The 24,957-nt window shown below is 38.3% G+C and overlaps 1 protein-coding gene across 1 annotated transcript in view; it reads right to left on the minus strand.

Annotated features, from left to right (window-relative positions):
* Nucleotides 1–21,244, minus strand: part of col28a2a (collagen, type XXVIII, alpha 2a) — a 46,572-nt gene extending 25,328 nt beyond the window's left edge. The window contains exons 1-11 of the mRNA XM_061880077.1: nucleotides 21,108–21,244; nucleotides 20,861–21,001; nucleotides 13,884–14,458; nucleotides 10,577–10,597; nucleotides 10,430–10,489; nucleotides 7,455–7,508; nucleotides 4,476–4,520; nucleotides 4,367–4,393; nucleotides 4,247–4,291; nucleotides 4,036–4,080; nucleotides 12–65 (exon numbers count right to left, since the gene is read on the minus strand). Of these exons, the coding sequence (XP_061736061.1) occupies nucleotides 12–65; nucleotides 4,036–4,080; nucleotides 4,247–4,291; nucleotides 4,367–4,393; nucleotides 4,476–4,520; nucleotides 7,455–7,508; nucleotides 10,430–10,489; nucleotides 10,577–10,597; nucleotides 13,884–14,458; nucleotides 20,861–20,990 (1,056 nt within the window). The 5' untranslated portion in view covers nucleotides 20,991–21,001; nucleotides 21,108–21,244. The remainder of the gene's footprint in view (nucleotides 1–11; nucleotides 66–4,035; nucleotides 4,081–4,246; nucleotides 4,292–4,366; nucleotides 4,394–4,475; nucleotides 4,521–7,454; nucleotides 7,509–10,429; nucleotides 10,490–10,576; nucleotides 10,598–13,883; nucleotides 14,459–20,860; nucleotides 21,002–21,107) is intronic.
* Nucleotides 21,245–24,957: the final 3,713 nt, after the last annotated feature.

Here is a 24,957-nt window from a genome sequence, read left to right on the forward strand (position 1 = left end):
GAGGTACTAACCTGCTTTCCCTGTGGGCCCATTGGTCCGATGTCACCGTGTGGTCCTGGTAGCCCCTGCACAGACACAGCATGCAATCAATGTGCGTGCCATTATTATAATCTTAGAACACAACGCTCGAAAAATAGTCCATAAAAGAAGGCAAACTAATTAAAGGAGACGTCCTTAGCAGCAAATGACAACATTGCCTTGGTGTTTAGGAAAGTGAATCCTAACCAAGGGTACGGTGGTCTTCTCACTAAAACAACAAATGTTGCCACTGTGTGAATAGTTCAGTTCCGTTCAGTTTCGGTTTATTTGGAACATGCAAACGATACAATGTCATTCATCACACGTTTCCACTTGTTTCATTACAGCATGTCCGAAAAGGAGTAGGAAGAGGCAGAGCTTATATAATCCTACCCCATTTCATACCATAGCAATTTTATCCAATTCCAACAGTGAACAAATAAATAATACACCATATTGAGCAAACAAATATTAATTACAAACATCGTCTTTGTCTCAAGAAAAAGAAAGGGTTCAAGATGTTCATTATAGTGGGCAGATATTATGCATTTTATTTATTTTTGTTCATGATTCATTTTAATGTCATCTTGATTGTTTCTTGTTTGACCTTAAATGAATGAAATAAAACAAACAAAAAAAGCACACACTACAAAATCGTGAATCTAGATGGTGATCCAGATCACCCCAAAAATTGAAATACTTACCTTATATCTTAAACCTTATAACATTTCTGCCCTTTCTCTAAAGGTTTATCAAAAACCACGATAACATTTTTTAGTCATTTTGCATCATTTTAGTCCTTTTACTTACTTATGATTTATTCATTTATTATGTATTTATTCACTGTTCTGTTACAAACAGAGAACAAGGAAATGGGATAACTTTGCTGTGATGTGAAAAGGGGTAGGATTAAATAAGCTCAGCTTCTTCCCACTTCTTTTCGGACGTGCTGAAATGAAACAACTGGAAATATGTTTGTATCGTATGCATGTTCCAAATAAATTGAAACTGAAAACTTACTGGCCAACCAACTTGTTTGTCCCACTCACATCTCGCCACCAGAGGGTGCTGTCTCTCAAATTGTATTTTGGAACGTACATACAGTAATGATCAGAGCTCACTGACATAATCTTCTTTAGAATAAAAGAAGCCTTTTTGTGTTTTTCATGTCGAATTGTAATAGTTTATATCAGAGACCTTCCACAGGCAGTCTGTAGGAGGTCCGCAGAAGTACTGAAGGATTTGTGACATTTTTGGTTGATATTGAGTTTAAAAAAATATATCTTCTATATTACCCCCCGAAAATGTAAATGTAGTGTAGTTCAGAAATGGCACTGGCATGGCCACCCTATTCACTGTATATTTTAAGTCTAACATAAACACATGAATAAATATCATATTATTAGTGTATATTCATGTAAGCAATTAACCCTTGTATTATGTTGGAAAAAATGACATTGATTATGTTGCGGGTCGTTTTGACCCGTACTGTGTAAATGCACTTAAAACAGTCAAGAAAACAGGTTAAACCAATAACAATTTATTTTAGGTTATATAAACATTTAGAAAAGTGACATACAATACATTTTTTATTCCAATTGTATTATGTTAAGGGTCAATTTGACCCATTTCAGTTTTTGTGTTGATCAAAGTACTGGTTATCCTTTCTTTTTCTTGCTGAAATCTGGTGACTTTTCCTCATCTAGGGTCATGAACTGGTGTGTAAATCTGGACACTTTGTTGTGTAGTGGAATGTTTGTGCAGAGTTTGTATAAAAAGATGATGTTGCGAGTCATTTTGACCCAGGCGCTTTAATGTAGGTAAATAGCTGTTCAGATCCAACAATAAACATGTCTCCTTGATGTACTTTTTACTTTGATGTACAATTGTTTGTATTTTGATTGTCTCTGAGACCCAGAGCCAGGTGTGTGAAGAGAGGGAACTTTCTCACACTTGTCCTTGTCTCTTCAGATGTCATCCTTCTGGAGCTCATTTTTGGTGAGTTTGTCAAAGAGATGACATGAGAACAGTGACAAGGACAAGTGTGAGAAAGTCCCCTCTCCACACACCTGGCTCTGGGTCTCAGAGGCAATCAAAATACAAACAATTGTACATCAAAGTAAAAAGTACATCAAAGAGACTCGTTTATTTTGGCTATTTACCCACATTAAAGCGTCTGGGTCAAAATGACCCGCAACATCATCTTTGTATACAAACTATGCACAAACATTCCACTACACAACGAAGTGTCCAGATTTACACACCAGTTCATGACCCTAGATGAGGAAAAGTCACCAGATTTCAGCAAGAAAAAGAAAGGATAACCAGTACTTTGATCAACACAAAAACTGAAATGGGTCAAATTGACCCTCAACATAATAGACGGGTTAAGATACCAAGCGATTAGCACTGAAGTTGCAAGCTAGAATTTAGCGACGCTTTTCTGTATTATTTGAATATCTTAGTATTGCACAACAACAAGGAACCTTTAGGACAAGTTTAAATTCGAAATGATCCATTCAGTTTGAGCGCTCTAGGCCTGGAAAATGTGGAAGACACGTGGTTTAGATGATTATTTTTAAGCTAACTTGTTGTTTAACACTTAGCCTTGATGAAGGCAAAAGTTTCCAGTTGGGGTTGGTTGTCACAAATACTCACATATTCATACATATCACATCTACAGTAGGCTGGCCTAAAGATGTTTCCTGTTCATGTTGCTTGCTCATTTTGTGTTAAGACGCATAAAGTTATGTACAGTGCATCCGAAAAGTATTCACAGCACTTCACTTTTTCCACATTTTGTTATGTTACAGCCTTATTTTAAAATGGAATACATTTATTGTTGTCTTTAAAACTCTACAGACAATATTACTCCAGAATGAAAATGAGAAAATGTTTAGTTTTTTCAGTCTCTCAGACCATGAGAAACAAAATTCTCTGGTCAGATGATACGAAGATTGAATCCTGTTGTATCGTGTTTAAAGGTAATCAGGCACCGCTCATCCCCAGACCAATACCATCCCTACAGTGAAGCAAAGTGTTGGCAGCATCATGCTGTGGGGATGGTTTTCAGCAGTAAGAACTAGAAAACCTGTCAGGATAATCTCAAGGCATTCAATTGATCACAACTGGACTGTTTGGTTTGTCTAAGAAGAAGTTTTGCCGCTCATTTGAGTTGGCTTCATCAGTTCGTGCTCATAGACCTAACTTGGTCAGATCTAGTCCAGGGGCTGGTGCCAAAGCCCCAAATATTTATACTCCAAAACCAGGAGAGTGTCCCTGGGCAAGGATGGTTTCGCCCTATTGTAGGGAGAAAAACAACTGTTTTAATACAAACGACCAATCCTAACTGTCAAAGTCTCCTCTCTCGTACCATCCATCCTCCCTGTCCAGAATCTACATGTTTGTTGTCAAAGGAGTGCAGTTTCTCCCTGAGGTGCAGGTAGACATCCGAATCCGTGCCTGAAGAGTTTGCCCCTCTATGCTGTGCCATGCGTCGGCTTAGTGGTTTTTTTCTTTCTTTTATGTACATGTGGTTTTTCAGTTTTTTATTTTTAATACATTTGCAAAATAATAAAAAGGTTGTTCACATTAAGGCTGGAACATTTACAAAATGGAAAAAAAGTGGTGGTCTGTCAATATCTTCCAAATGCACTGTATTTGTCAGCTTCTCAAGGTAATTCAACTTTTAAATGAGGTTCTGCCTTCTTGCCCTTGTGAAAAATATGTTATAATTGAAATAACATTTTAACAAGCAACTTAATCGTGTGTGACAACCATCCCTGTGATGGGGTTGGTTGTTGCTTCGGAATGATTATTGAACATAGTTTCCAATGGAAAAATATGTGCCTTGGCTCAGTAACAATATACCATTCAACATCCGTACAGGCATTTGCAGAAGCATATCAGATGTTAAAGCTGCAATGTGTAATGATAATATAGAGCTAAGACAATTTAAAATGCTCACAAGCTCTGAGCAGTCATAATTACATAATATCTTGTGAAGCAATTACGAACCTGTAGTCCTCTTTGCCCTCTTACGCCAAGTAAACCCTCAGGACCCTGCATGTCACAAAAACAACATTTTAATTTATTAAAATATCCCCTATGTATGTATGTATATAAACATATATATATACATACATACACATTTATGCATGTCAACACATTATATATATATGTGTGTGTATGTATGTATGTGTGTGTCGTGTTCTTCATGATGCTATACCCTGTCTCCTTTGACTCCTGGAATGCCACATTCTCCCCTTTCACCCTGTGGACAGATTACCAGGTATTTTCAGGTATTGTACATGCTTATCATTCAATTCAATATACCTAATTTCCTTACCTTATCGCCTTTGTAACCTGGTTTTCCCTGCACATAAAGAAACCCCAATATTAGTTAATATGGAGAACATCTGCACCCCACACTTAGACCTAATGTTTGCTTTGATTACCTCAGTACCTTCTTGTCCAGGTAGACCACCAAGTCCTGCTTCACCCTAAAATGTGACCAGGATAGAGTTGTTGGATAAATGAATGGAAGTTCATTTAATTCTTATTATGTTTTAGGACTGTTTGTTAAGATGGACTATTAATGGCTGCACATGTGTTTGAAGGTATGTCTTTTAGGGAAATAGCAATAGCTGTGAAATGTGTGGGACGCCTGTGGGTTATACTTAAATGCTTTGGAAGACTTGCTAACATACTGTACATTTAATACAGTTAATGAGTTTAGAGAGAAATGCAGAATGAATAGTCATAAGGGACCGTTATTTCCATGGGCCTCCCATTTAAATGGTTTCCCCATCAATCAATTTTCTGTCTTACAACTTGTGATGTTTTTAAAACCCTCCCTGGTTCTGAGGTGTGACAGTGTTGAGGGTATGGAATGGACAGCATAGAGCCGTAGCAATCTGGGAGAACAATGATGCATTTCCCTTTTTTTCTGAAAAATGTTCTTTATTCTCAAGCGCAAACGTTGACTAGTATGTTAAGTGGTCAGACACTTTGATGTAATCCAGCGCTACATGTAGTGCATTAACCATTGAAATAATAGCACCAAAGCCCCCAGCTAAATTGGGCCCTGTGCAGAATTATATTGGGGGCCCTTCACCCTTTTTTCTGACTTTTTTATCTATGCAAAACGACTTTTAGACGTTTTTTTTTAATTAAAATTTCATTCAATTTGATACACGTTTTGTACTAAAATGAATTCATGGGAAATAAATTGTTCAATCATTTTTTTTTTTTTTGTGTTTTTTTTTTTTACATCATTAAAACATACATTAAGAAAATTACTACTTCAACACCAACTGGGAATTGAACCCACTACCATCCAGCACTGATGCTAAATGCCACGGGAGGCACAGAATTAACAGGCAAATTTGCCATTCTACTTTCATCAGTGACAAAACAGAAAGCTGGTTTGCGATCAAATTTCATATGAATTGCCCTGCCATGAATTAATTGACATTTTCAATGGAATTGTTCATGCAAAACAGGGTCCTTTTACATTTGGGGCGTCCCTGATAGCACATGCCACACATAATGTGTGTATAACATCCCAACATGGACTTCTTTGATTGTCATGTTTTCTCAGTATCACTCATCGTCCAATTACAAAAGCCAAAAGCAGTGAAGTTGTCACGTTGTGTAATTCGTAAATAAAAATGGAATACAATGATTTGCAAATCTTTTTCAAATTATATTCAATTGAATAGACTACAAAGACAAGATAATTTATGTTGACACTGAGAAACTTTTTTTTTTGTGCAAATAATCATGGACTTAGAATTTATTGGTAGCAACACATTGGAAAAAGTTGTCACAGGGGCATTTTTACCAGTGTGTTACATGGCCTTTCCTTTTAACAACACTCAGTAAAGGTTTGGGAACTGAGGAGACACATTTTTGAAGTGGAATTCTTTCCCATTCTTGCTTGTTCATCAGTCTCTTTCCTGATATATTAGCCTTCATATTGCACCACACATTTTTAATGTCTGGACTACAGGCAGGCCAGTCTAGTACCCCCACTCTTTACTATGAAACCACGCTGTTGTAACACGTGGTTTGGCATTGTCTTGCTAAAATAAGCAGGGGCGTCCATAATAATGTTGCTTGGCTGGCAACATATGTTGCTCCAAAAGCTGTATGTACCTTTCAGCATTAATGGTGCCTTCACAGATAATGCCTTGTCCATTAATACACCCCCATACCATCACACATGCTGCCTTTTACACTTTGTGCCTAGAACAATCCGGATGGTTCTTTTCCTCTTTGTTCCGGAGGACACAACGTACACAGTTTCCAAAAACAATTTGAAATGTGGACTCGTCAGACCACAGAACACTTTTACACTTTGTATCAGTCCATCTTAGATGAGCTCTGGCCCAGCGAAGCCGGCGGCATTTCTGGGTGTTGTTGATAAATGGCTTTTGCTTTGCATTGTAGGGTTTTAACCAGTACTTATAGATGTAGCGACCAACTGTAGTTACTGACAGTGGTTTTCTGAAGTGTTCCTGAGCCCATGTGGTGACGATATCCTTTACACATTGATGTCAGTTTTTGGTGCAGTACCACCTGAGGGATCCAAGGTCATGGGCATTCAATGTTACGTGCAGTGATTTCTCCAGATTCTCTGAACATTTTGATTATATTACCGACCTTAGAGGATTAAATCCCTAAATTCTTTAAAATGTTGTTCTTAAACTGTTGGAAAATTTGCTCATGCATTTTTTGACAAAGTGGTGACCCTCGCCCCGTCCTTGTTTGTGAATGAGTGAGCATTTCATGGAAGCTGATTTTATAGCCAATCATGGCACCCACCTGTCCCCAATTAGCCTGTTCACCTGTGGTATGTCCCAAATAAGTCTTTGATGAGGATTCCTCAACTTTCTCACTCTTTTTTGCCACTTGTGCCAGCTTTTTTGAAACATGTTGCAGGCACCAAATTACAAATGAGCTAATATTTGCAAAAAATAACAACATTTCTCAGTGTGAACATGAAATATCTTGTCTTTGCAGTCTATTCGTTTGAATATAAGTTGAAAATGATTTGTTGTATTCTCTTTTTATTTAGCATTTACACAACCTGACAACTTCACTGCTTTGGGGTTGGTAGTGTGGGCTCGCCTTGATGCTTTAACTAAACTAACTACACTACTTTACGACTTTGCTTTTGACATTATCGCAAACATTTGCTGGATGCCCAGTGGGATACATTGTGATTGTCTGCACCCATGCAATACAAGCTACCATTCTGTTGTCTTTTGAAAAACACTATTTGGCATAACGACGTACCATTTACATATTTTAGTTAACCAGACTCCGAATGAAAACATTATTTGAGGTGTGCAACTCCCTAGAAAGTATAAATCCTGTTTTAAGGAGTCTCTCAGCTCAAAGTCTCGCCGTGTGCGTGACAGGCTGAACACCTTTTGCCCTTTCAGCCCTGGGGCTCCATCTTCTCCAGCGCGACCTTTTTTCCCCTGAAGAAAGAAAAAGAATCACAAGCTTAGATTTGACTCATCCCTTCTGTTATTTTTGTCCGCTCCTTGTCGTGTACGGAATTCATTTTTTCCCCCCGATCAAAAAGTGGAATTTTTTTTGTCAGGCGGAGACACTGACAAACGTAGCTGGGTTAAAAGAACAATATGCTGATGTGTGAATGTGTGCAAAGCACTTCAGAAGGAGGCCGTAAGTCACCTCTGACGCTCCAGAAGACATGAGGTGTCTTGCCCGCTGGGTGTCGGGGGTCATAGCTTTTGAGACGCACCTGGATGCGTGTCAGTTGCTATCCTGCAGACACCGCTGCTTCACAACCATTTAACCAATAAGAGCAATTATGAGAGCCTCCTTGTCTGAGCATAAGAATGTGAAGAATCTCTCAGCAGAGAAAGCACCTGGTTAATAGCCGTGCAGCTGTCTGTCAGCATAGCATGATTATCTGCCAGCTTGTTTGAATGGATGTTTGCACAGGAGTCTGGATGTGGCCGTGCAAGTACAGGGCTGACAAAATGCACAGGTTGAACCCAAAGTCCCAGGTAGGTTGCACAGCCCCCCAGTGACCATGGAAAAAATGTTTTTATTTAAATATAAATTAAATGGAAAACTTTACACACGATGCTTTTCAATGTTACCGTTTTTTAATACGTGTCATGATCGGTTTCTAAATGTGCCGTATCTGCCTTCCTTTTGTCTCTATCCGTTTGTTAGGTTATATCTGACCTATTTGCCCTACAGTACAGGCCAAAAGTTTGGACACACCTTCTCATTCTATGGGTTTTCTTTATTTTCATGACTATTTACATCAGAGGTGTCAAACTCAAATACAGCGTGGGCCAAAATTTTAAACTGAACAAAGCCGCGGGCCAAGGTTGAACAAATTAACCTTTTAATAGGGACCCAAACAAGTTTTGCATTGAATATTGAACGAGCAAGGCTTTTATAACTTTATAGTGACGTGCAAAATCGATTTTCAAATATTGTTAGTGCTTCTGGGTATTTGTTCTGTTGTGTTTATGTTGGGTTACGGTGCGGATGTTCTCCCGAAATGTGGTTGTCATTCTTGTTTGGTGTGGGTTCACAGTCCATCCATCCATCCATTTTCTACCGCTTATTCCCTTTCGGGGTAGCGGGGGGCGCTGGCACCTATCTCAGCTACAATCGGGCGGAAGGCAGGGTACACCCGGGACAAGTCGCCACCTCATCGCAGGGCCAACACAGATAGACAGACAACATTCACACTCGCATTCACACACTTGGGCCAATTTAGTGTTGCCAATCAACCTATCCCCAGGTGCATGTCTTTGGAAGTGGGAGGAAGCCGGAGTACCCGGAGGGAACCCACGCATTCACGGGGAGAACATGCAAACTCCACACAGAAAGATCCTGAGCCTGGATTTGAACCCAGGACTGCAGGAACTTCGTATTGTGAGGCAGACGCACTAACCCCTCTGCCACCGTGAAGCTGGGTTCACAGTGTGGCGCATATTTGTTAAAGTTGTTTATACAGCCACCCTCAGTGTGACCTGTATGGCGGTTGACCAAGTATGCCTTGCATTCACTTGTTTGTATGTAAAGTCCGCATATAGTATGTGACTGGGCCGACACAATGTTTGTATGGAGAAAAAGCGGACGGGATGACAGGTTGTAGAGGACGTTGAATGCAGTGCCTTTAAGGCACGTCCCCAATGATGTTGTTTGGGTGGAAATCGAGAGAAATTCAGGAGAATGTTTGCCCCGGGGTGATTTTCGGCAAGGGCACTGAAATTCGGGAGTTTCCCGGGAAAATCGGGAGGGTTGGTAAGTATGATTATAGCGGTGAATGCGGTGTTATAATACTGGCGGGCCAGCTCTAATGTTAATTTGATATTGCCTCAAGGGCCAAATTAAATTACACTGAGGGCCAAATTTGGCCCGCGGGCCAGAGTTTGACACCCATGATTTACATTGTAGATTTTCACATCAAAACTATGAATGAACACATGTGGAGTTATGTACTTAACAAAGAAAGGTGAAACAACTAAAAACATATTCCAGTTTCTTCAAAATAGCCACCCTTTTAACTGATTACTGCTTTGCATACTCTTGGCATTCTCTCCATGAGCTTCAAGCACACCTGTGAAGTGAAAACCATTTCAGGTGACTACCTCTTAAAGCTCATGGAGAGAATGCCAAGAGTGTGCAAAGCAGTAATCAGAGCTAAGGGTGGTTATTTTGAAAAAAATAGAATACAAAACATGTTTTCAGTTATTTCACCTTTTCTTGTTAAGTACATAACTCCACATGTGTTCATTCATAGATTTGATGTGACAATCTACGATGAAAATAAAGAAAACACATAGAATGAGGAGTTGTGTCCAAACGTTTGGCCTTTACTGTATTTGACCAATATGTTATTTCTGACATTTTAGGGGAAGCCAAGCTTCCATTGCAGTCTTAGAGCAATCGCCACTGCAAAAGATAAAATCTTGTCAGATATCTGCCAATCAATCAGTCAACACTTTAATTAAGAAAACAGTACGTATAATAACATATAATAATGTTATCATATGCTAATAATGATTTGCCTTAATAATGCAGGGTATAAACTACCGTGTATAAATTACAACATTTATTATTAATGACATGATTAACACAAGATTATCAACACTTTCTAAGAGTCCCTCCAAAGTGTGTAAATCTATCTTTGGATAAAGCACATTTTTAACAAAAAGTTCTTGAATTGTGTTAGTGTGTGCATTTGCGCTCAATAGTGTATTTATTCTTGTGTGTGAAATGCCTGCTAGCTACAGAAAAAGCAGCAAAACAAGCATTTCACCCGGTTGTTCAAGCCAGTGCATTTCAGAAAAATGTATCCTGAGGACATGTAAGGCTTCTCCAACAAAGGTGAACTACCGGTACTCACCGCAGGCCCACCAGGCCCTCTCTCGCCTTTCTCACAAGCACATTTCTGAGTCAGAGGACACTGAAAAGACAGAAAATGTCAGTGTCTGTCACCTGGATGTATGAGTAAATGTGAGTGTGCAAGGTTTATAAAGGAAGTATTACTTACTCCTTCATCTGCCAGGTCACTCTAGAAATAAAGGAAAACAACATTTCAATTGCATCCATATTACAGTGTATTATTGTATTGTTTGTGAGTATTCTAACAATAAAACAGTCATCATCCATCTCAATGTAGGACAGGCAGAGGTGGGTAGTACCACGCTGCATTTACCCCATTAGATTTACTTAAGTACCTTGTAGGATAAATTGTACTGGTACTTGTCCGAGTCTGAGTCAGGTCATGTCAGGCCTGATGGTCTGCTATGGGTGAGACTGTAACCTAGTATAACCTGCCACATAGACCAGTGGTCAGCGTCTAATCTGGCTCCTCCACCAGCCATATCGCTCATTGGCACTTGGAATGTCTGTACGCTTACTGACAATGGCAAAACAGACGGACCTGAGAGACGGACAGGACTCGTTGCTGAAGAACTCTGGAAGTATTCCAATTAGATCACGGTATTGGTTGAGACAAGACTCAATGACGGCCAACTAATGGAAGTCAGAGCTGGTTATACTTTCTGGAAGTCTGTCAGGTGTTTGCTTAATTTAGGTTAGGCAGCTCCCAAAATGCAGAGTAAGGAACAATTATAGGCTGGTGTGGAAAATTGTTGCAAGCTACACAACTTCTTTAGGGAGGTTCATTTCATAGTTTAAATGGAGTGCTAAATGAGTCCATTGTTTGCCCTCCAAACTCAGCAGTTCTAGACCTGTCAATGTTAATGTGCTGCATCCTCAATGTTTATTTGGATTTGTGGCCTTCAACAAATAAATAAACAGATCCACGTGTGTCACACACGTGGATTTGTTGACTTTTTTGTATACGTTGAAGCTTTGAAGTCGCAGATGTAAGCAAAAATGGAATGAACATTGCATGGCAATTTATATATTTGTTTATTCACAACTTTACTAAAACTTACTACAAGTTTGTTCACACACTATATGATGCTCTATTTCAATTTATTGACATTTGATTATTTGTATATCATATACTTGTGTGTGTGTATATATATATGTATATGTATGTATGTATCTATGCTTACTTTGGAGGCCCTGCCTCGAAAGAAAATAATGTTTGCCTTGGTGGTTTCCAACTTGCCTTGGTGCCCTAAATTATAAGCCCTCCTTTAAGGCAACACTTGCCTTGACCTTAAAAAGTTCAAATTGAAAGCCTGATACTGTACTAAGGCAGCCATGTGATGTACTTTGGACTTTGTCATCCACAATGGACAATTTTTCACAGTAGTTTCAATGAAACTTTTTACTTTTAAGTTGTTTATGATCAAGAAACACGTGCTATTAAGTTTCATTTCGAACGCTACGTTCATTTTAATCTATTGATTAGTGCTCGCAGATATGTATTGTTTGTGTTAAGAAAAGAACAGCGACTCGCAATCAGAAAAGGCAGCACACTTTTTCAATCAATGTTTACCTTAGAAACTATGGGAAAAAGAACATTTATATCTTGCGTGTCAGTAAAAAAGTTTACCTTCAACCTACAAGAATTCCACTTCAAACTACAGAAAAGACGTTGTGGTACATTTGGGATGGTTTTGATGTTTTAGCTGTGCAAATGCTAACATTATCGCTGTTATAAAGTTATAAGTGATTTCTAAAATGTGCATCTTTTGGTGGTACAGACTTCTGCAGTCTCTCTCTCTTTGTCACCCTCGCGCTTTCTCTCTCCATCTCTCTCTCACACACACACACACACACACTCACACAAACGCACACACGTTCTTGTATTTGTTACCTTCTTGAGACTTGAGAAAAATGCCTACCTCTTTAGGACCACCCTTTCTAGATTTATAAACATTTGTATTTACAACATTAATAATAATATATACATACTATGAAAATATAAAAAGGTAAGCTTTTAGTTCATCCTTTTTATTTAATTAAATTTTTTGTTTATAATTGTTTTTAATCTTCATTATTTACTTCAAGTTATTACAGTATGTCTCTATATACATATATATACATATATATATATACTTTTTTAATACATTTTGGCCAAAGGGGGTGCATTTAAATTTTTTACACACACTTGTTATTTCATATGTTGACCAGAGGGGGAACACTTTTAAAAGCAACACACAGTCAATTTGAAAACTCCCTTCTTTTTGGGACAACCCTCATTTAGACAGATGTCCCCAGCAGGGGAGCCAATGAGACATTGTCTATTAGATGCAATGTTATTGGGACCAGGATTTATGTCACCACTTGTTCACACCTCCTCATATGGAAGATACTTTTCTTTCTTCATGTCTCAAGAAGGTTAGAAATACAAGAACACACACACACACACAGTTATGTGTGCTACAAGCTAATGATAGCGATTAAGTAACTTTAGTTGCTAACGTTAGCTATCACTGAATGTATATTCTATTGTAACAACAAAATGATTGCAAACTATTAGTTGCTTATCTGGGACTGCTTTTGTGTTTGTACAAGTGCTCCAGGCGTCTATGTGTGTATTAGACAGCAGTGAGTGACAGTCTGACAACCATGAATGCCAGACTAATTATTTGGGGCATTGAGCAATTTTTATTGCATTTAATTAGCAATTGGGAAAAAATATATACAGTACAGGCCAAACGTTTGGACACACCTTCTCCTCATTCAATGTGTTTTCTTTATTTCCATGAATATTTACATTGTAGATTGTCACATCAAAACTATGAATGAACCCACTTGGAGTTATGTACTTAACAAAAACAGGTGAAATAACTGACAACATGTTTTATATTCTAGTTGCTTCAAAATAGCCACCCTTTGATTACTGATTACTTTTTGGCACACTCTTGAGGAAAAAGCGCTATATAAATATAATTCACTTCACTTCACTCTTGGCAAGCTTTAAGAGGTAGTCACCTGAAATGGTTTTCATTTCACAGGTGTGCTTGAAGCTCATGGAGAGAATGCCAAGAGTGTGCAAAAAAACAGTCATCAGAGCAAAGGGTGGCTATTTTGAAGAAACTAGAATACAAAACATGTTTTTATTGTTAAGTACATAACTCCACATGTGTTCATTCATAGTTTAATGTGACAATCTACAATGTAAATAGTCATGAAAATAAAGAAAACATTTCATTGAATGAGTAGAAGGTGTGTCCTAACTTTTAGCCTCTACTGTATGCTCTTTTAAATCATTAATGTATCATAAGATAGTCAGTGGTGTTCTATTTTTGTATTTGGTTTGAAAAAGGTTACTTTGAGCAAGTTGCAAACAGCCTGCATAACTTGTAATCAGTATGTGTCTCCTCTGAATACAATGCACAGTGAATTCTTGCGTGATTCAAAGGAATACTCACAATCTTAGAAGCTATTTTCTCAACTATATCCTTGTCCTGCAAATTGTGCAGAAATTGGGATGCAGGAGTGCTGGCGATCATTCGAAGTTGGGCCACATTGGTGGGCTCGTTGGCGGTTCTGGTGATGCCAAGAGTGAAGAATTTGATGCCCTGGTTCTTGGCGTCAGCAACAGCAGAGAAAATATCCGGGTTCCTCGGGTGCGAGGAGCCATCTGTGAGTAGAACCGCTACTTTGATGCTCCCCGGGCTGGACTCCTCCATGTAGATCTTGGTCATGTTGGTGATGGCGTAGGTGGTGTAGGTGCCATGGCCGATGTAGATGATGGGAGTCACACGGTTCCTAAAATTCTCCAGTCCCCTCCAGTCGCTGAACCTTTGCTCCGTGATGACATGGCTGCTATATTGGAGCAGGGCCACCCTCAGGCTCATGCTGCGACCCGAATTCAGCTTCAGGCCTTGGAGTTTATTCACCAAGTTCATAGCAAACTGCTTCTCCTGCTCATGGTTCTCCTTGGCACTCTCGGAGCTGTCCATCAGAAAGGAAAGCTCCAGGCTGCAGTCTTCATCGAGGATGGCTATGCAGAGAAAACAAAGTTCAGGTTCCCAAACATACTTCCTTCAAAGGGGAATTGTACCTATTGTCCATAATTATTGTCAAAGACAAGACGACGGATGGATTAAAAAAAAAAAAGCATTCTAACTCGTACATGAACTTAAAAAAAAGTCAGCTTACAAGATAGTCAATGGGACGTCCTCTATTCCGCCCTTAAAACCCAATAAAAAAACTATCCAAAAACTGCCAACAATACTCCATTTAAATTTTGTGATTGTAATAGTAACCAAGTATAAGTGATATTATGATTAGAAGCGATAACGCAGACCAACTATTTATAGCGGCGCCGTGACCACTAGCTTGCGTGCCAATGTTAAAGGGGAACATTATCAGCAGACCTATGTAAGCGTCAACATATACCTTGATGGTGCAGAAAAAAGACCATCTATTTTTTTAACCGATTTACAAACTCTAAATGGGTGAATTTTGGTGAATTAAACGCCTTTCTGTTTACCGAGCTGGAAGCGATGACGTCAGAATGTGACGTCGCCGAGGTAACACACCCACCATTTTCATTTTCAACACATTACAAACACCGGGTCTCAGCTCTGTTATTTTCCGTTTTTTTTGACTATTTTTAGGAACCTTGGAGACATCATGCCTCGACGGTGTGTTGTCGGAGGGTGTAACAACAGTAACAGGGAGGGATTCAAGTTGCACCACTGGCCCGAAGATGCCAAAGTGTCTGCCGCCAGACCCCCATTGAATGTGCCAGAGTGTCTCCACATTTGACCGGCGATGCTAAGGCAGACATGGCACAGAGATGTATGGATAACCTGTAAATGCATTTGCAACGATAGTCAACAAAATCAAAAAGGTGAGTTTTGTTGATTTTGACTGCCAGCTAATCGATGCTAACGTGCTACGCTAATCGATGCTAACATGCTATTTACCGGCGGTGCTAAAGCAGACATGGCACAGAGATGTATGGATAACCTATAGATGCATTTGCAACTATATTACGTTTCCTTCCACCCACATTTAATGCGGAAAAAACACTTACCAATCGACGGATTTAAGTTGCTCCAGTGTCTAAAGATGCGAAAGTCCTGATCGTTTGGTCCGCACATTTTACCGGCGATGCTAACGCAGCTATTCGGCCATGCTGTGGCTATGAATAGCGTCTGAATTGCGATTGATGAATGAGCTGCTTCCTCGTTTCCATGCTCGGCAAACTTTTTCTAGATGGTAATTCATGCCTCTCACCTGGATAGAAGAAGGACGACGTATTCCGACAAGTTGACACACTTTGAAAGCCGATTTAGACCCAGGAATGGCGAGAACAACAGAAAAAGACGCTTGATCTCACACTCAAAGACTGAGTCATTCTTCATTGAAATGTAACTATATGAACATGTTAGCAGTTAGCATCCTAATGACAGCAGACATTGTACAGCAAGTGATGTTTTAGTATGTTTGTTGGCTCTTTTAAATAAATAATTAAAAAAAAACGTAAATATTAAGTGTTACTATAAATGTACCAGCTACTAATCAGTGGTGTGCTTTCAGCACCAGCAAAGCCTTCTCTGCTGGCCTAACATAACCACAAATCATCATCATAATTAAAGATCAAATCCATCCATTTACTACCGCTTGTTCCTTTTGGGGTCGCGGGGGGCGCTGATGCCTATCTCAGCTGCAATCGGACAGAAGGCGGCGTTCACCCTGGACAAGTCGCCACCTCATCGCAGTAAAGATAAAATATATTTTTAATTGACTTTCCCTAAATATTTAAACAAATTCATATTGTCTTCATGTCATATTATGCTCCTTCCAGTGCTGTTGTTATTAGGTTAGAGTTTGTATCCAATCAGAATTCAGCTAGCTTATGTTGCCATGCTGTACCAAATCTGCAGGAGTCTATGCACTTCCAAGTCAATGGGCGCATACAGTTGATAGACAGTTGCGATAGCCAATCAAATCAGGAGTTGTCGTCAGTAAGGCCTTCTAGATGGCCTCACCTTGAAGGTGACATTTACGCCTCCTGTGATTGAATACTCACCTGGACTGTTAGCGGATGAATTTGAGAACACACACAGTTGAGACAGTTGCGATAGCCAATCAGATCACAAGTTGATGACAGTAGCCTAGCTAGATAGCTTGATGTTAACGAGACTGTGATTGGATACCCACGTGTCATTCCAAAGTAAGTATCCAATCACAAATTACAATTTAGCAGGAAGGAGGAAGTGTGTGGTCGTAGCCAGACCAGGCTAGCAGAGAAGGAGAAGAAAAGGCTGATTAGGTGGCAGATATATATTTGCAAGGCCATTTTCAAGAAGGATATTTCAAGAGAAACTACATCTTGTGAGATGATGTCAGGCAACCCCGGAAGCTTCTTCTTCTTCGAGTCCTTTGCCATCCAAGATGTCATGTTGGCGGTATCTGGCGCGGGACATAGCTGTTGGAGTGGGATCCGCCAGGTCCTGGGGGCACCACTGGAGGGCGTCCCCACATTCCAGCAGGTGGGACATTGTCTGTACTGTTGCACAGCCACACCTGTCCTCTGTGTGATAGTTCCATGTTTTCAACAGTGCTTTGCTCCTCCCCTGCTCCACCCGTAGTCTGTTGAGGGTCTTCCAGGTCGGCCACGGTTGGTCATGTCCGTGAATAAAAGGTACGTCAAACACATTTTACGCAGTCTTTGTCAAAATTGCCGTCGACCTCCACGACCCGGAAGCTAGCTCAGCTGTTCTGACAATGAAATGAGTATATGTCGGCCATTTCCACTCGAATAAGTCGACGACGAGGGATACCACTGGCTTATACGGCGTCGGATAGCTCGTACTAATTGTGAGTTCAAATATTTAATTTTTTCATTTTCAATATGTTTTTTGCAATTTTAATTTTGACAGTACCACATAAGATATGTTTTAATTACTAATGCGTTTCAATTGATTTTTAAATGCGCCAGAACATAACCCGTTTTGTACAGTGTTGATGTGGTTCAATGCTCAGTAGTGTGTAAATGTGTTTCTGTATCTTGTTTCTCCAGCAATGACATCAATTATGAGAGGACGTCATTGAAGTCTGACATCACTGAAGGCTGAGGTGGGAAACGCACAGCCCGCCACTCATACATACACAAATACTTACATCCTGTATATAAAAGCTAAATGGAGGTTTTGGATGTTTTTTAAGGGCTTTAAAGGCAGGATAGAGTGGCACCAATAGGCTCCATTTTAAGCAGACTTTTAATCGCATGTATTTCATGTTTACAATGCATTAAAACAATGTCCTTCATAATGATCGTGAATAGGCAAAATTCCCCAAAAAAGCGCAGTTCCCCTTTAAGGCAGCGCCGAATCCATACCAGCCCCCCAGTTCAGTTCAAAACTGAGACAACATTTTTTGTGGAAAGTTCCTAAAAAGACTGTTTTCTAGAGGAACTTGGACTCCTGTAAATTGGCTGATCCTTGCATTGCATCTGAACAATGCCAGCAAACATAAAACACTGGGGTCCAGACCTATTATTTACACCCCTTGAAGTCCTGTCCTTTTTAGCTGCCAACATTTTTTTTCATCACGTGGTTTAAGGAGTCGTTTACTTCAGAGGCAGTCAGTAGTCATCTGTTCAACTTATTTAGTTTGACTAAAAGTGCTCCTCAAGGTTTCATTTTAGGCCCCCTGATTTTCATCATTTGTTCTATTCAACTGGTGGCCCCTGAGTTCAGTTCAAAACACCTTTTTGTAGCAGGCTCTTAAAAAGGCTACAGTGCTGTCATAGAGATGATCTTTGACCTGCCTTTTTGCAGAGCGCCCCTAAAAACAGCAGAGCACTCCTGTGACTTTGACCAGAGCTGGGCAAATATTTAGACTCGGGGGCAGCATTGAGAGAACAAAAAGTGTCTGGGGTGCCAATGTGTATAAATGATGTATACACATTTAGCTTTAAAAATCTGCTGTACAGTAAGTGTGTTTGGCTCCCTTTTTTTCAGGAACACTCATAGCAAAAGTCACAATGTCCTGTAGAGTTGTAAAAGAGTTATGACAGACCACCTCAAAAAACGGAATGGAATTTTACATTTTTTCACTGAATGGGACACACAAAATGTACATGAAACTAAAGAAAGTGGGATTTACAATATTAAGTATGAACAATAAAAGACTGAATATTAACATCTTTTACTTCTCAGAGCAGCTCCTCCATAGTTGTGTATATTTTACAATCAAGCAAAACACAACACAAATCTAACAAACAGCAAAATATGAATGCAAAGTGTAATACACACCTACAATATGATATATTACCACTTTTACGCAGAAATGTGTTGTAAAAATGTGCTTCCGCATCTGTTTCTGACACATACTGGCTGCTCTGTAATCAAGCCCCGCCCACTCTGCTTTGTACTTGGTCTGAGCTGCTGTGACCTAGATCAGTGGTTCTCAACCTTTTTTCAGTGATGTACCCCCTGTGAACATTTTTTTTAATTCAAATGAATTGATTAACGTGGACCCCGACTTAAACAAGTTGAAAAACTTATTGGGGTGTTACCATTTAGTGGTCAATTGTACGGAATATGTACTGTACTGTGCAATCTACTGATAAAAGTATCAATCAATCAATCAATCAAAGTACCCCCTAATCAGAGCAGAGCATTTTTGGTTGAAAAAAAAAGAGATAAAGAAGTAAAATACAGCACTATGTCATCCGTTTCTGATTTATTAAATTGTATAACAGTGCATAATATTGCTCATTTATAGTGGTCTTTCTTGAACTATTCGGAAAAAAAAGATATAAGAATAACTAAATACTTTTTGGATAAAAAAAACAAGTGATTCAATTATAAATAAAGATTTCTGTCAGAGGTAGTTTGTGACGAACCCCAAGATGCAGAGAAGGAGGGAGGCATATTGCAGGAAAACATAACTTAATAAAAATACTAAAACAAGAACAAACCTAAGGGGTACAACAAAAAGCATGCACGATGCGGATAACAAACAAAGAGAGCTAGCATGGGAACTAGAAAATAAACGGAGCTTAGCATGGAAGCTAGCAAAAAACAAAAAGGCCTAGTGAGGAAGCTAGCAGGAAACAGAAGTCGTACATGTAATATGAAAACAAACTTGAAAGCAGGGAACAAAAGGCAGTAAGCTACAAACCGCAATAAAATATATCTTACCGCAACGCTGCATTGACAAGACATGACACAACACGACACGACAGGTAGCAACGATAAGAGCGACAATAATCCAGCACTGACTAGAGGAACAAAGCAGGTAAATTAGGAGTAGGCTGATTGACACCAGGTGTGGCCAGGTGCCAATCAGCCGCAGCTGAGGGTAAAACAGCGCACCGGGGAAAAAACAGGAAACAGACAAAATAAGAGCGCTGACAGGAACTAAAAACAGGAAATATTAAACATACACAGAGGAAAAACTAAAACACAAACAAACTGTCAGTGGCAAGCCTGACAATGTCTCCACATAGAAGTAATCATCAACTTAAAGTGCCCTCTTTGGGGATTGTAATAGAGATCCATCTGGATTCATCAACTTCATTCTAAACATTTCTTCACAAAAAAAGAAATCTTTAACATCAATATTTATGGAACATGTCCACAAAAAATCTAGCCGTCAACACTGAATATTGCATTGTTGCATTTCTTTTCACAGTTTATGAACTTATATTCAGATTTTGTTGAAGTATCAATCAATAAATATATTTATAAAGGATTTTTGAATTGTTGCTATTTTTAGAATATTTTTGAAAAATCTCACGTACCCTTTGGCATACCTTCAAGTACCCCCAGGGGTACACGTACCCCCATTTGAGAACCACTGACCTAGATGACCCTAATAACTCCTAGAACACCCAAAAGTGCAGATTGAAAGCCTTTTTACAGTTGAAGACTTAGTCATTTAAAAACATCACTGCACATCATAACAGCAATCACACTTTTCATGTTAAAGGTCTAAAAAATGATGTGGAAGGTCTGGAGGGCCAGATTGAAAATCTTAATGGGCCGCATGTGGCCCGCAGTGCCTATTTTGAAAAATGTCCTCAAATGTCTGCTCTACAGGACGGTGATTTTCTGGAATATACAAGATAAGACTGATAGTGAAGTAATAAGACCTTACCATGAATTGATTAACGTGGACCCCGACTTAAACAAGTTGAAAAACTTATTGGGGTGTTACCATTTAGTGGTCAATTGTACGGAATATGTACTGAACTGTGCAATCTACTAATAAAAGTATCAATCAATCAATCAAAGCTTTTTGGAAAAGAAAATTCAACAGAAGAATTGAGTTGAACATCCCTGCTGAAGGACTGTGTGTCCACCTTCAATCGCAGAAAACCTAGATTTCACACACAAGCCAAGTGAATGCGGTTAATAGAGCACTCTTCTATTTTGCTCACCTTGTCCATCATAAAGATTTGCAGCCAAGGTTTTTGTGCGAGATTTAGCTTTCCTGTTGTTTGTCAGGTCTTGGGTCCAGACACAGGTCAGAGTCGTGGCCAACAGCACTGATGCAAAGTAGAGGAGCATCCTTCTCTCTACTGAGAAATGATCCAAAAGCACAAAGAAAGCACATTATTGTCACAAGGTTATTTTCTTCTAACGTGACAAAATAGACCCATGCAATGTTTACTGTTCACTACCTACTTTGAAGTTATTTGGTATCTTATCTTAGTAGTACGTCGACCTCCAAGGACTCTGGTGCACGATGAGCTGCGTTTAGCTCATTTAGCGTGCATGAGCGGCGATGTCATTGTCCGTGAGGAGCGAGGAGTGCAAGAACTCCTCCTTTATAAGGTGCAACTACCCCGGCAGATTGAGTGGATACTTGCCCACACACACTCCCTCTGCAGCCTCAGGGCTTGTGAAGACTGGAACATGTTTCCAACCATTGAAAGTTGGAATGTTAGACCCTGCAAATGTTGCATGACATCTTTGTGAGAGCGAACACATCGTTGTGGTCACATGTCATGTCAGGAAATGGATTTCTCTTTTTCTAATGAAAAGTTGCAGAAAAAAAGGTTGGTAAAATGGATGTTTTAATGCCTGTAAAGGTTGAGTGTACTTGAGAGTACAGACCTGGGCAAATTAAGGCTCCCAAATTATGTTTTAGATGTTGAAGATGTAAAGTGTAGCTGCCATTATGATGTGCACTCATCTTTTCTAACGACCGCAAGACTTCAACTATACTAAGTCCAAACATGCTTGGAATCTGCATCATATACTACTTACTATGTCATCTAATTACTTACTATGTCATCTAATTACTTACTATGTCATCTAATTACTTACTATGTCATCTAATTACTTACTATGTCATCTAATTACTTACTATGTCATCTAATTACTTACTATGTCATCTAATTACTTACTATGCTCATCTAATTACTTACTATGTCATCTAATTACTTACTATGTCATCTAATTACTTACTATGCTCATCTAATTACTTACTATGTCATCTAATTACTTACTATGTCATCTAATTACTTACTATGTCATCTAATTACTTACTATGTCATCTAATTACTTACTATGTCATCTAATTACTTACTATGCTCATCTAACTACTTACTATGTCATCTAATTACTTACTATGCTCATCTAATTACTTACTATGTCATCTAATTACTTACTATGTCATCTAATTACTTACTACGTCATCTAATTACTTACTATGTCATCTAATTACTTACTATGTCATCTAATTACTTACTATGTCATCTAATTACTTACTATGTCATCTAATTACTCACTATGCTCATTAATTACTTATTATGTCATCTAATTACTTACTATGCTCATCTAATTACTTACTATGCCATCTAATTACTTACTATGTCTTCTAATTACTTACTATGTCATCTAATTACTTACTATGTCATCTAATTACTTACTATGCTCATCTAATTACTTACTATGTCATCTAATTACTTACTATGCTCATCTAATTACTTACTATGTCATCTAATTACTTACTATGCTCATCTAATTACTTACTATGTCATCTAATTACTTACTATGTCATCTAATTACTTACTATGTCATCTAATTACTTACTATGCTCATCTAATTACTTACTATGCTCATCTAATTACTTACTATGTCATCTAATTACTTACTATGTCATCTAATTACTTACTATGTCATCTAATCACTTACTATGTCATCTAATTACTTACTATGTCATCTAATTACTCACTATGCTCATTAATTACTTATTATGTCATCTAATTACTTACTATGCTCATCTAATTACTTACTATGCCATCTAATTACTTACTATGTCTTCTAATTACTTACTATGTCATCTAATTACTTACTATGTCATCTAATTACTTACTATGCTCATCTAATTACTTACTATGTCATCTAATTACTTACTATGCTCATCTAATTACTTACTATGTCATCTAATTACTTACTATGCTCATCTAATTACTTACTATGTCATCTAATTACTTACTATGTCATCTAATTACTTACTATGTCATCTAATTACTTACTATGCTCATCTAATTACTTACTATGTCATCTAATTACTTACTATGTCATCTAATTACTTACTACGTCATCTAATTACTTACTATGTCATCTAATTACTCACTATGCTCATTAATTACTTATTATGTCATCTAATTACTTACTATGCTCATCTAATTACTTACTATGCCATCTAATTACTTACTATGTCTTCTAATTACTTACTATGTCATCTAATTACTTACTATGTCATCTAATTACTTACTATGCTCATCTAATTACTTACTATGTCATCTAATTACTTACTATGCTCATCTAATTACTTACTATGTCATCTAATTACTTACTATGCTCATCTAATTACTTACTATGTCATCTAATTACTTACTATGTCATCTAATTACTTACTATGTCATCTAATTACTTACTATGCTCATCTAATGAGTTACTATGGTCATGTAAGTAGTTACTATGGTGATGTAATTAGTTACTATGCTCATCTAATTAGTTACTATGGTCATGTAATGAGTTACTATGGTGATGTAAGTAGTTACTATGGTGATGTAAGTAGTTACAATGGTGATGTAAGTAGTTACTATGGTGATGTAAGTAGTTACTATGGTGATGTAAGTAGTTACTATGGTGATGTAAGTAGTTACTATGGTGATGTAAGTAGTTACTATGGTCATGTAAGTAGTTACTATGGTGATGTAAGTAGTTACTATGGTGATGTAAGTAGTTACTATGGTGATGTAAGTAGTTGCTATGGTGATGTAAGTAGTTATTATGGTGATGTAAGTAGTTACTATGGTGATGTAAGTAGTTACTATGGTGATGTAAGTAGTTACTATGGTGATGTAAGTCCCAGCAGCTCAGAGGAGGCACCAAGCAGTGTGGGTGGGGAGTGTTTCCACAGAGTGTGAAATGTGGGTGTCAGGGATAGACGTGGAAGGAGATTTTTTACAACAAAGTTGTAAAGCTTAGTGATATATCACATATATCACATTGTAGCTGGGTTTATTTACCATTCCTTTTCATATTTTGCTGTGTTGTGTTTGGCTTGATTGTAAAATATGTGGTTGGAGAGGGGGTGTGATGTTCATATGTTGTCAATATTCAGTGTTTTATCCTTCATAGTTAATATTGTAAATCCCACATTCTTTATTTTCATGTACATTCTGGCTGTCTCATTCAGTTTAAAAAAAAGTAACATTCCATTCCATGTTTTTAAGGTGGTCTGTCATAATGATTTTAGCTTTCAATCAGACATTATTGTGAGGTTTTGTATTAGTTTTCCTAGAAATAGGACCCAAGCACACATACTGTACAGCAGATTTTCACAGCTTAAATATACATACACATATACATAAATATATATAGTCAAGGTTTTTGTGGTTTATCTGTTATACAGTGCTCAATACTGGGGTAGAGCAGAATATATGTTAGGTCAGGAAAAAACACAAAAGGCTGCATCATCCCAACAAGCCTGTTTCGCAGGTTTCTCTGTGTGTATGTATATATATATATATATATATATATATATATATATATATATATATATATATATAGTATATGTAGAGCAGGGGTAGGGAACCTATGGCTCTAGAGCCAGATGTGGCTCTTTTGATGACTACATCTGGCTCTCAGATAAATGTTAGCTGACATTGCTTAACACAATAAGTATATATATATATATATATATATATATATATATATATATATATATATATATATATATATATATATATATATATATATATATATATATATACATATATATACATATATATATATTCCATCTATCTTCTACCACCCGTCCCTTTCGGGGTCAAGGGGGTGCTTGAGCCTATCTCAGCTACAATCGGGCGGAAGGCGGTGTACACCCTGGACAAGTCGCCACCTCATCCCAGGGCCAACACAGATAGACAGACAACACTCACGTTCACACACTAGGGACCATTTAGTGTTGCCAATCAACCTATCCCCAGGTGCATGTCTTTGGAGGTGGGAGGGG

Source organism: Nerophis ophidion, linkage group LG19 (genome assembly GCF_033978795.1).
Source record: "Nerophis ophidion isolate RoL-2023_Sa linkage group LG19, RoL_Noph_v1.0, whole genome shotgun sequence".
Lineage (NCBI taxonomy): Eukaryota > Metazoa > Chordata > Actinopteri > Syngnathiformes > Syngnathidae > Nerophis > Nerophis ophidion.